We start from the raw sequence: 12987 nt of genomic DNA on the forward strand, positions 1-12987 counted from the left end.
ACGGGTTCGGCTCCGGACCATCATGATAAAGTGAGCTGAATGCATTTTTTGGTTTCCCAGTATAGATACCAGTTATGTTTCCATTATACTGTAGTCTGTTAAGTGTGTAGTAGCATTATGACAGGTATTAATAGGTATTTTTGCATACCTTAATTAAAAAATACTTTATGGCTAAAAAATAGTAACCACGATCTGAGCTTTCAACAAGTTATAACTTTTTACTGGTGGAGGTTCCTCCCTCCATGTTGATGGCTGCTGACTGTTCAGGGTGGTAGTTGCTGAAGGCTGGGGTGGCTGTGGTTGGTTTTAAAAATAAGACAACAGAGAAGTTTGCCGTATCAACTTAACTTCCTTTCATGGATGATTTCTCTATAGCATGCGATGCTGTTTGGTAGCATTTTGCCCACAGTAGAACATCTTTCAAAATTGGAGTTTGTCCTCTCAAACCCTGCTGCTGCTTCCTCAACTAAATTTATGTCATGTTCTAAATCTTTTGTTGTCATTTCAACAATCTTCCCAACATCTTCACCAGGAGTACATTCCATATCATGAAACCACTTTCTGTGCTCATCCATAAGAAGATTCTTTTGTCTACGTTGAAAATCTGTTGGTTTAGTGTAGTTCCTTCATTTGTTACCTTATCTAGATCTTCTGGATAACCTGCAGCAGGTTCTGTATTAACACTTGGCTGCTTCACCTTGCATTTTGAGGTTACAGAGACTGCTGCTTTCCTTAAACTTCATGAACCAACCGACCTCTGCTAGCTTCACACTTTTCCTCTATAGCTTCCTCACTTCTCTCAGCCTTCATGAAATTGAAGAGAGTTAGGGCCTGGCTCTGGATTAGCTTTGGCTTAAGGGAATCTTGTGGCTGGTGTGTCTTCTGTCCAAACCACGAAAACTTCCTCCATATCAGCAATAGGGCTGTTTTGCTGTCTTATCATTTGTGTGATCACTGGGGTAGTACTTTTAATTTCCTACAAGAACTTTTCCTTTGCATTCACAACTTGGCTAACTGGCACAAGAAGCCTAGCTTTTGGCCCATTTCAGCTTTCAACATGCCTTCCTCAATAAGCTTAATCATTTCTGGCTTTTGATTTAAAGTAAGAGATTTGTGGCTCTTCCTTTCACTTGAATACTGAGAGGCCATTGTAGGGTTCTTAATTGGCTTAATTTCAGTATTGCTGTGTCTCAGGGAATAGGCAGGCTGGAGGAAAGAGAGACAGGAGAATGGCCAGTCAGTGGAGGAGTCAGAACACATACAACATTTATCAGTTTAAGTTTGGCATCTTACATGGGCATGGTTTCTGATGCCACAACACGATTAATCACCATAACAAAAATAACGAAGTTTGAAATACTGTGAGAATTACCAAAATGTGACAGAGACATACAGTGAGCAAGTACTGCTGGAAAAATGCCGATAGACTCCCTCAACTGCAGGGTTGCCACAAATCTTCAATTTGTAGAAAACACAATATCTGGGAAATGCAATAAAACAAAATATGCCTATATAAGAAGACCTACTAGTAGGTTCTGAAATGTGTAAAGCAAGGGTCACAACTCAGAGGCCTACAGAGGTTAGGCAAATAACCCAAAAAAGTGAAGGTAGAGGTATCGGGGTGACTCAGTCATTTAAGTGTCTGACTCTTGATTTCAGCTCAGGTCATGACCTCAGCGTTGTAAGATCAGGCCCTTCATCAGGCTCTGTGCTGGGTATAGAGTCTGCTTAAGATGCTCTCTCTCTCTCTCTCTCACTTTAAAAAAAAAAAAACTGTGAAGGTGGCTGAAATTAACACCAGAGAGTATGGGAGGCACCATGGTGTGCTGATGAATTCACATCCTGTTAGGGGCATTCACATTGACAAGTTTGAAGACTGTATACAAGTCAGTAGAACACATCTGCAGGTGAAATGCAGGTCACTGACCCCCTGTTTGCAACTGCTGGTCTTGATCATGGCTCCCTAACCTAGGACAGACATCCAACTTCCTGAGACATTTTTTTCTGCGAATGTATATGTGCATTTTTTCGGAGTCTGTTGTTTATCAGGTTTCAAAGGGATTCATCCGTGACCCTCCCCCAAAAGATGTTGCATTCACTGAATTCATCATCAGCTACCATGCTATGCTTTTTATAATCATTTTTATTTTTCCTATTTAGTTTTTATGGAATATTTTTTATATTTTGGTTATATAATAACAGAATCTCTTATAGTATAAAATATTTCATAGGAAAAGTATATCCTATAATATTACCAATAATGAATACAGTACTGTAACCGGCATCTGTAGAACCCTTAACACATGCCCAATACAGCACTAAGTACTTTGACCATATTAGCTCTTTTGATGCACACTACAGTACTACAGTGAGGTACTATTTTTATTCCCGTTTATGAATAAAGTTTAGAGAAGGTGAGCAACCTGTGTAAGGTCCTACTGCTTATAAGAGATGGACTAAGTAAGTCATTAAAGCTTATGAGCCTGACCATGACTGTGTGCTTCTATAGAATCTGATACTGTACCTGTAATAATGACTGTGAGGGTCACTAGCATTTTCTTGTCTACATTTATGATCCAACTATCATAGTTTATGTTAAGAAAAAAAAAAACCTGAAAACCAACAATTCTACATGACTTGCCCAAGGTACCATAATTTGTAAATAGGAGATCCGGAGCCAGAACCATCCCCACCACTGTCTGCTGTGGGTCTTCCCCTTCTTTCTATTACACCTAACTGTTGAAAATATTACTGTTATTTACCACCATAAAGACTTTGTTTTCACAAAATTTAAAAGACAAAATAAACCTCACTTAAATAGAAACAAGCACAAATTCTCATTAGTTTTAGCAGTCTAGGAATCTCACCTGGTAACCCACATTTGTTTGATATTTTCCACACCAGTTTTGAATTAACCTTTTTCTTAGAGACCATATTCCTTAATTTGCCTACTCAGCTTGAGAGTTCTTAATTATTTGTGGATTCTCTTTAATAAGACGCCTCAGAACTTCCACAAATTAAGGTCTGTCATTCAACTTCTTTCCTTTTTTTAAAATAAGATGTGAAAATTAGATTTAAACACTGAGTTAGTGACATAATCACAAAAAATAAGAAGAAATTTTCTAGTCCCAGATCTGCTTTTGTAGTATCTACTGAGTATTCTTTTCTTACAGGAATATTACTGCTATGGGCAATTTAAAAACTTGCCTTAGATTAGTGAAGATATTGAAAAGATGTATGTCTAAATCCTCCCACATATAACTTAAGCCACATAAAAATCAATGGAATAAACAGGCTGTTTGAATTCGCTAGATGTCTCATTATAGATTTTTAGTTGTGAATATCTATTATTTTTTCTCATTAAATTAAAACTAGAATCCATTTTTATTGTCAGTTTTCTGCCATCCTGCCTGCCTCCCCACTTAACAAAAATTTTTAAAGCTACATTTATTTTCCTGAGGATTTTGCGATCAAACTCATTTTAACGAAAGTTTTGAAAATGAACCAGTTAATTGATACCATTTACAGCCGCACTATGATAGTTCCATATGGCTTTTTTGGTATTACCAGCTGCCTCATTATAAGCTGTCATTGCAAAATCTCTTGATTAAAACCCAAACATCCCATAGGTAAAACAATATTGCTTCCATTCCTTCAAAATCTACATTTGCTGTGGCAGAAATATGAGACCTATGTTTGTGTGAAGGTCATCGTGTGCAGAACATGTTGATTCCAAGCAAATGTTTGAGAGAGATTCTGTTAGTAGATGTTGAAATCTGTTTTCCTCAGTGTTTTTTAGGGAGCAATGTTTTATACTGTGGTCTGTTTTTTGCTTTTGGTATGCTCCGTGTGTAAATGAAAACACTCGGCCTTGTGTGGATTAATCTCCGAACTGTAATTGAAAATCATTTCTTTAGCAAACTGAGTCATTCTTGATACTTATTTTCCAAATAGCCGAGCATTTTTTTCCCACCATATAAATCTTTGCAGAAATCTTATTAAATTCTATCACATTTGCCTGCAATCTTGAACAGGATATACCAAATAGAATTAAGCTCTTTTATAATAATTCAGGGTCATTATTATGGATATCAATTAGAGTACTGGGCTAGAAGCCATCATCTTGTCTCTCGCTTGGATCATGGTAGTAGCTTCCTAACTCATTTCCCACTGTCTACAACACATGCACCATTCCAGGTCTTTACCCTCCACACAGCTGTTGGGATGATCTTTAAAATAGAGGACCATGATTATGCTTTAAAAAAAAAACCTTAAAGGGCTTCCCAATTGCTCTGAAGATGAAATCCAAAATTTATAATGTAGCCTAAAAAGGCGTCCAACCCATTTCCTTCTTCCTGGATGCCAACTACACTGATCTTATTTCATATCCCTTACACTACTTTGAGACTACTAAGCTAATATGGCAGAATGAAAATGCATCACAGAATTTCCCTTTCTCACTAGTGAACACAATGTACAAAACATAAAAAATGACCCACCAAAAGGAAAACATCACCAATAGCAGCCAATTAAGAAAAACGGCAAGGAAAGAAACAAAAATTCTCACAGTTTCCAAATCTAGAATGTTCCTACTTTTTTAAAAATAAGGAGTAAAGGAAATAGCTGCTGACCTTTAAGCAGAAATAAATTAAAATTGGGGGTTTCTATGGGGATAATTTGCTTTCTCTATTCTAAATTCATTTTGAAGTAAAATCTGTTTTCATGGGGAGGGTGGGGCATAAACCAAAGTTAATTTTTCTGGACAAGCTGAAAGGAAACTGTATGGCAGCCATTACGCTTCCTTTAGCCAGAAATAAAACTGAAAGAAAAAACATTTAAAAGACAATCTATTTTAGAAAAAAGTACAATCCACCATACAGAAGGAAACTTCATAATTTCATCATGCTATCAAGCAACTGAATTAGACCATAAGTTCAGTAAAATGAACTTATTAGCAAAATGAGTTACAAAAATGCAATCCCAAACCTAAGAGAGACAGTTGAAAACCCAAATGTCACATAGTAACATGGTACATGCCCTTGATTCAAGACCCTTGTCACTGTTTTAGTTGGTTAATAAGAAAATTAAAGTGGAATAAAAAATATGTGCATTTTTTAAACAATATATTTTAAAGTTAAAAACATTTAAAGGTCTTTTATTCATCTTTCAATGTACGGGCAAGGTCTCATTTGAGTATAGTTTTGAGATTGGAATTCAATTTTTTTTTTTTTTTTAAGTTTATTTTGAGAGAGAGAGAGAGAGCAAGGGAGAGGCAGAGAGAAGTGGGGAGAGAGAATCCCAGGCAGGCTCCACGCTGTCAGTGCAGAACTCCACACTGGACTTGATCTCACAAACTGTAAGATCATAATCTGAGCTGAAATCAAGAGAGTCAGATGCTTAACCAACTGAGCCACCCAGTTACCCTGGAATTCAACTTTTTTTTTTTTTTTTAATTAACTACACCTATAATATGCCATCAATAATTTCCAGTTCAGGTTTCTTTCAAGTAGAAGAGGGAGCTATGAGATCATCACCTGAGCCGAAGTCTGAGTCTCCACTGACTGAGCCACCCAGGATCCCCTCAACTTGTTTCTTTTTTAAGTGACTTGCTTTTCTTGAGTCTTTGCAAAGCCAGTAGATAGCATAGAACCAACAACTTTCTTTCTACACTCCTGTTTTCTTGGTTTTCCCCATAGCAACCATATTAATATCTCTACCTCACTGATGAGGAAACTGAGGCTTATAAAGATTTCATTTTGTCCAAATTGAAGTTTAATTTATTTTAATCCTAAGAGTCCTCTCCGTGATGATAGATGTATTGAGAATTTTAACGCGTTGAAACTTTAGGTGTAGAAAATCTCCAATGTAATTATAGCCAAAGCAGTAGATTCTGTTTTTTTACATGAAATAATACCACTATGTTTTTTATAATCTTTATAATCTTGGGGCGCCTGGGTGGCTCAGTTGAGCATCCAACTCTGGCTCAGGTTATGAACTCACAGTTCATGAGTTCAAGCCCTGTGTCAGGCTCTGTGCTGACAGCTTGGAGCCTGCTTCAGATTCTGTGTCTCCCTCTCTCTCTGCCCCTCTCCTGCTCACACCATCTCTCTCTCTCAAAAACAAATAAACATCTTTAAAAATTTTTTAAATATTATGTTATGATTGTAAGTTTATTTGACTTTGCATAAAACCTCTTAAAACAGATTTGATAGCAACTAAGTGATCTGGTCAAAGGCCTTAATTATAATTCAGACAAAACCAGTTACTTGTTCAATGATTTTGCATAAACTAGGTAATCTCTTTAGGCTTCATGTTCCTAGTTTTACATGTAGAAGGTTCAATTGAAAGGATCTTCAAGGTCTTTCCAATCTCTAATGTTCTCTATAAAATGTAAAGCCTTCTGATTGATATGTTACATAATAAACTTTTCGTGAAACACTTGGTAAAATGCAAACTTTATATTGGATCTCCTACTTTTTAATGAATTGCATGAAAAATCGAATATAATGAAGTTCACAAATGACTCCATTGTTAATAAAAATTATAGATTTATCATAAAACATTCAGGAAACATTTTAAAATTAAGCAGCAAGGTAGCAGATAAAAATTTGTTCTAGTGACCTGAGTAATAACTCTTAAAATGAATTAGTCTAAATGCTATCAATCTACTATACACTGACTTTACTATAAAATTATTGGCCCAACATATATCAACAACTGACTAAAGAGAATCAGAGAATCCTGGGGTATTCAAGTATTACCAAAAAACACCTTGTTTCTGTTTATTGGTTCACCTGTTAAAAGGGTTAATTCTGAACCATCTGAACCATGACAGCAATTCTTTTAACCCCCTGCTAATCCATTTTAATCCACCATACGATTATGCATTGCTTTAATCACATCACCTCCCCTCTCAAGGATTTTTAGTGACTCCCTGATGCCTGCAAAATTAGGTCTAGACTACTTACCCTGGTTTTCAAGGCTCTCTGAGGTCGGGCCCCAGTCTGTCTTTCCAACTTCATTTCCTATTATTCCCTTTTATATGCCTTTTACATCAGGCCATCTGATCTACTTGCTTTCCAGGGACATTGCTTCTTACCTTGCTCATGTGGCTCTGCTGTTTGTATTAACCTTGACCTCATTATCCCAGCTTTTCACTCTCTCCATCTTCCCAAATTCAACTCATATAGCACTTCTCTCACAAAGCCTTCCTTGATCTCCCCAGCCAGAATGTGTCTCTAATATGGAGATAATAAGCCTTTATCTGTGACCCTTAAAAACCTCTATCAAGAATAAAAGAGTGTTAAGTATATGACTGACTTCACTAGTCTGGAAATTTCTTTAGACTTAGTCAAATGCATTCTTGTGTGAAAAACTACCAGCTCATAACGTGGCACATATGACTGGTATACACTGTTGGTTCTGGGCTCAACTCACCAAATATTTAGATACCTACTATATATATACAAGTCACTTCAGTACAAAGAGAGACATAAAAAGGTTAATATAAGACAAATGAACAAAAAAGTGTAATGGCTTCTCAGTTTGTAAAAAAAAAAAAAAAAAAATGAAATGAAAATACCCCCTAACAAAAAAAAAAAAAAAACAACAAATAACTGCAGTAAAATGGTATCCTTTGGTTGTCAGCTTCCACTGCAGAAGGCAGGGAGGGCAGAGATTCGACACGTGATCAATTCAATCTGACCCACTGGTTGAGTGTGTAGAAAGTGACTCATGTAAAAGGTTTACACTTTAGGAGCTATCTTGCTCTTAGGTCACAGCCCAAGAGTTAGTAAAGGTTTATACAACTTAAGAAATGAATACATCATAAAATCATTGACCTTGGCACAAGGACATGACAGCAGAACATACTGGTTATGAGCATGGACTGTGCTAATTCATATCCCATCTCCAGCCCTGCCAGTGCGTGATCTTGGGTAAGTTATTTAACCTCTCTCTAAAGTGGGAAATACTGATAATTTACCTTCACAGGGCTCTTAATGGAAGTTAACTAAATATATGCATGTTTGTGAATGAGTATATATGTGTGTTTTATGCCACTTAGAATAATGTCTGGCACACAGTAGTCATTAAATAAGTGCTTGCTAATATTAAGGAATATAGTTTTCTTTATTAATAAATTTTAGAATCAAAGTTTCTAGAATCAAAGTTAAAAAAAGTATTTGCTAAATGTTCAAATATCATCTGAACACCTTATAAAGCATCATTGAATAGTAAAGGCACAGGGTAATGGGTAATTGGAAATGATATTCAAGATTTAATTTAAAGTTTAGTGATAGTATTTGTGAAAAGAAATAATGCAAACATGAGCAGGTTCATAGTTTTATGTTAAGTCCCACTGAAAATTACCAAAAGAAAAATATTTTATATAAAAAGTAAGAGCAGGGAAAACTCAAGATTGGAATGAAGAAATTACATTAGGTTGCTTTTTCAGTGTTTATGATACTAAGTGGGATTACATAGGCCAGATTTATAAATATACTCTAAAACATGAGTGGTATCAGGGACCAATATCAAAACAGTGTCTGTTTATGTCCACTCCCTATGGTCCTGGAATGTTTATTTTTTAATGTTTTGTTTATTTTTGAGAAACAGAGTGCAAGCAGGGGAGGGGCAGAGAGAGAGGGAGACACAGAATCAGAAGCAGAATCCAGGCTCTGAGCTGTCAGCACAGAGCCTGATGTGGGGCTCAAACTCACAAACCACGAGATCATGACCTGAGCCGAAGGCAGATGCTTAACCAACTGAGCCATCCAGGTGCCCCAATTCTGGAATGTTTAAAGATTATACCCTTCTTCTTCTTTTTTTTTTTTAAACAACAAAATATTTATTGACAGACAATATGGCAGCCACTTTGCTTAGCCATCTGAGATGTTAAGAGGTAGATCTGGAAGTAGAGTTGGATAGGGAACGGGAACTAAGAGCAGAGGTTTGGGTTGGAAATACAAATGCAAGAAGCCATTAATGTTTAGGTAGTAGTTGAAGCACCCTCTGAATGAAATCATGTAAGTACTGGATTGAGTATTATGACCGAGAACTACTAAGATCCATGTTCTGGGCATTAAATAGTTTTTGAACAAGGTCTAGACTGGTTTATGAAGTCCCTCTATTTATACCTTTGCTTTGTGTTAATACATACATTTGCTTTCTTACACAGGTGGATGATTGTGGCTTTTCTTTGAACCATCCTAACCAGTTCTTTTTTGAGAGCCAACGGATTCTAACTGGTAGTAAAGACATCAGAAAGGAGTCCATCCAACCAGAAGCTCCTCAACCCAAACCAAGTGTCCAGAAAAACAAGGATGCATCATCTGCTCTGGCCTCTCTGAATTCCTCTCTGGAAGTGGATATGGAAGGACTAGAGGATTACTTCAATGAATGATTCTTAAACGCTTAAGAACCCTTTTTCCTCTCTAGCTTCATTTCTTTCAAGATTTTGCCTGTTTCTTTTTTAACCTCTTTGTCTACTCCCTCCACCCCACCCCAGTTCATCCTCTGGAAAGCAGGCTTACGGGTAAAAACAAAGACCTCCATTCTATTTTGCTTTGACAAAAGGGAAAAAAGGAAGAATTTCTCTTGAAATCTAACACTTGAGTGGTGTGATCTAAGTCCTGTTTTAGGAGACATAACAGCTTTCTAGACTGCTTACAGTTTCCTAGAGACAGTAGAACTAAGAACAACTATTAACCCTTACCACTGTAATTTTTACTTAATCCTTTTCTGGACCATTTTTGTCAATAAATGCAAAAATGTGTATTAATGTGTGTAGTTGAAGGAGTCATATTATGAGGAGGGATCCAAGACGGTGCCATGGGAAAATCCTGAATTCTACACGGGACACACCCAACCTACACCTACAGCAGTTCTTTCTGAAGAACTAAAGGCTGATGAATAGCTTCTGCACAACAAAGGATAGAGAGGGGCCACACAAAGAAGGGTAGGAGAGCTGGATACACAGTAATGGGAATCCTACTCCCAGTGCTACAAGCTGCAGTAGGGAGGGATGGTACTGAAGGGCTTGGATGCAGATTCGCCTAACCTAGGGCACAGCTGTAAAACAGTAACATAAAGAGCAACTAGACTGTATATAAGTGAAGGCAATGCACTATTAAACCTAGAGCATCTGCCAAGCAGTAGAGAACTGCTGGAAATTTTCTCCAGGATTGAAGGCACTGGTGACCATCATTATTTATGTTCCCCCTCCACCTTGGCAGTATAGACAGGAGCAGCATCCTGACACTCTAGTCAATCTGCTGCCTCAGTGAGCCTTGGGCCTTTAGCACACACCAGCTCCAGCTGTCTTACCAAACTGCCCCAGTGTGGTACACACCAGGACATCCCTGGGCTGTGCCCATTATATGTTAACCATCTTGCCAAGGTGGCCCAGGTGCTAAGCATGGCAGGACACCCCTAGCCGGCACTGGCTTCCACTCCAGCCATCTCACCACGGCCGCCCCGGTGTAGAGAAAGCCCCAGCCCATGCCTGCCCTATTCTAGCTGTTCTGCTAGCGTGGCATCAAGGCAAGCACCCCAGGATCCATTCCAGCTCCAGCTGTCCAGGCCAATGCAGCCCTGGCACCAAGTGCGTCAGGACCTCCGGCCCGCAAGCCCTCCAGCTCTAGCCAGCCAACCAGAGCCACCGAACACACAGTCCATGCCACTACCCAGGGCCACTCCTTCAACACTCAGGTAGTTATTTCACCTAATTCATAGCAACAGAGAAAGTCAAACAGAGGGATACTGTCCAAAAGAAAGAACATGACAAAATCAGGGAAAGAACTAAACAAAATGGAGATAAGCAATTTACCTTTTGGTAAAAGAATACCAAAGTGAGTTCTGGCCTAAGATAGGTAGGAAGACCCTGAAGTCATATCCTCTGTGGACACACCAAATCAACACCTATTTATAGAGCAATTCCTCCTGAAGAACTAAGGGCCAATTGGACAGCTTATGTACAACAAAAGATAGGCCACATAGAGAATGACAAGAGAGAGACACGGTAACAAGGGAACCCCATCCCTGATGCAAAGTGCAGTAGGGAGAGAGAGTACTGAAGGAGTAGAACACAAGAAAAAGCCAGTTTAAAAGAGCAACTAGTATATAAAAGATCCAGCCCTACAACTCCACCAAACAGGGAGTTGGTAGGACTCTATCCAGGCCAGATGGGATGTTAAGCAGCATGGTTTATGCTCCCTACCCCTTGATACTGAGGACGGTAGCAGAGTTCTGGATGCCACAGCCAGCTTGCTGTCTCAGTGAGCCCCTAGACTCTTAGCCTATGCCAACCCAGGAGGCCACAGAATGGTGCACACGGATGCCTCTGGTTGGCACCCAAGTGACACAGGTGCAAAGCATACCAGAATACTCCAGGGCCACAGCACTTTGGTTACAGACAGCTTGCTAGAGCACCCCTAGAGCAGAGCACTGTGGGACCTCCTGGCTCATGCCTGCTCATCTCTAACCACCCAGCCAGATAACCCCCTGCATAGAGCATCCTGGAAACCCCTAGTCCATAGCCTGCCTCTCAGCTCTAGCCTCCACACCAGAGCATCCCCTGTGCAGACTGCTCCGGAACCCCCAGTCCCCCACCTGCCTCTGTACTGGTCACCCTACCAGGGCATCTACTGTATGAAGTGTCTCAGAACACCCCAGAGCACACCGGCCTTGGCTTTAGTTACCCCAACAGGGCACCCCCTGTGCTGAGTACACCCAATACACTGGCTTGCACTCACTTCAGCTCCCAGAGTGCTCCCAGCACAGAGTGGCCCAGGACCCATCCTGCTTTGCACCCACTTCAGCTTCAGCCACCATACCAGGGTGCCCTATGAGGAGAGTCCAGAACTGCCCATGCCCATCTCAGTTTCAGCCAGTTTCAGCTGGCCAAGATAGGCCAGCACAAAGTGCTTCAGACCCCCAGCCCAAGCCAGCCGCAGCTCCAGCCAGCCAGCCAATGTCACCAGGCACACAGCAAAGACATGGGATGACCACACACAAGATCACTCCTTCAAGTTTTGGAGAAGTAGCTGTTCCAATTCACAGAAACACAAAAAGCCAAACTCCCCCCTAAAAAGAATAAGACAAACCCTCAAAAAAAAAAAGAGCTAAATGAAACAGGTAAATATGCCTGATAAAGAGTTTAATGATCACAAATATGCTCACTAGACTGGAGAAAAGAGTGGAAAAACTAAGTGAGGGGGCACCTGGGTGGCTCAGCAAGTTAAGCACCCTACTCGGCTCAGGTTATGATCTCACAGTTCATGGGTTCGAACCCTGCATTGGGCTCTCTGCTGTCAGTGCAGAATCTGCTTTGGATCCTCTGTCTCCCTCTCTGCCCCTTCTCCATTCGTGCTCTCTCTCTTAAAAATGAACATTCTCTGTCTCAAAAATAAATAAACGTTAAAAAAAAATTAAAAAAAAAAAAGGGGGCGCCTGGGTGGCTCAGTCGGTTAAGCATCAGACTTCGGCTCAGGTCACGATCTCGCGGTCCGTGAGTTCGAGCCCCGCGTCGGGCTCTGGGCTGATGGCTCAGAGCCTGGAGCCTGCTTCCGATTCTGTGTCTCCCTCTCTCTCTGCCCCTCCCCTGTTCATGCTCTGTCTCTGTCTCAAAAATAAACGTTAAAAAAAAAAAATTAAAAAAAAATAAATGAACATAAAAAAAAAAAAAACAGAACAAAGATATGGAAAATATAAAAAAGAACCAATTGGAGTTGAAGAATACAATAAATGAAATGAAAAATATACTAGAAGGAATCAATACCAGATGCAGAAGGGCTTCATGATCTGGAAGATAGTGTACTGGAAAGTGCTTAGCTGACAGTAAAAAGAAAAAAGAATTTATTAAAAAATGAGGATAGGTTAAGGAATCTCTTCAATACCAAGTGAATAGATATTCACAGTATAGTGGTCCCATAAGGAGAAGAGATGAAGAAAAGTGAAAACTTACTTGAAAAAAAAATTGCTGAAAAC

General features: G+C 39.4%; 1 protein-coding gene across 2 annotated transcripts in view; it reads left to right on the forward strand.

Annotated features, from left to right (window-relative positions):
* The window catches only part of PRIM2 (DNA primase subunit 2), a 349495-nt gene extending 339716 nt beyond the window's left edge, over positions 1-9779 (forward strand). For both annotated transcript variants that reach the window (XM_060615833.3, XM_060615834.3), the window contains exon 14: positions 9179-9779. In XM_060615833.3, the coding sequence (XP_060471816.1) occupies positions 9179-9403 (225 nt within the window). In that variant the 3' untranslated portion in view covers positions 9404-9779. The remainder of the gene's footprint in view (positions 1-9178) is intronic.
* The last annotated feature ends 3208 nt before the right edge of the window (positions 9780-12987 follow it).

This window comes from Panthera onca, chromosome B2 (assembly GCF_046562875.1).
Source record: "Panthera onca isolate mPanOnc1 chromosome B2, mPanOnc1 haplotype 2, whole genome shotgun sequence".
Taxonomy (NCBI): domain Eukaryota; kingdom Metazoa; phylum Chordata; class Mammalia; order Carnivora; family Felidae; genus Panthera; species Panthera onca.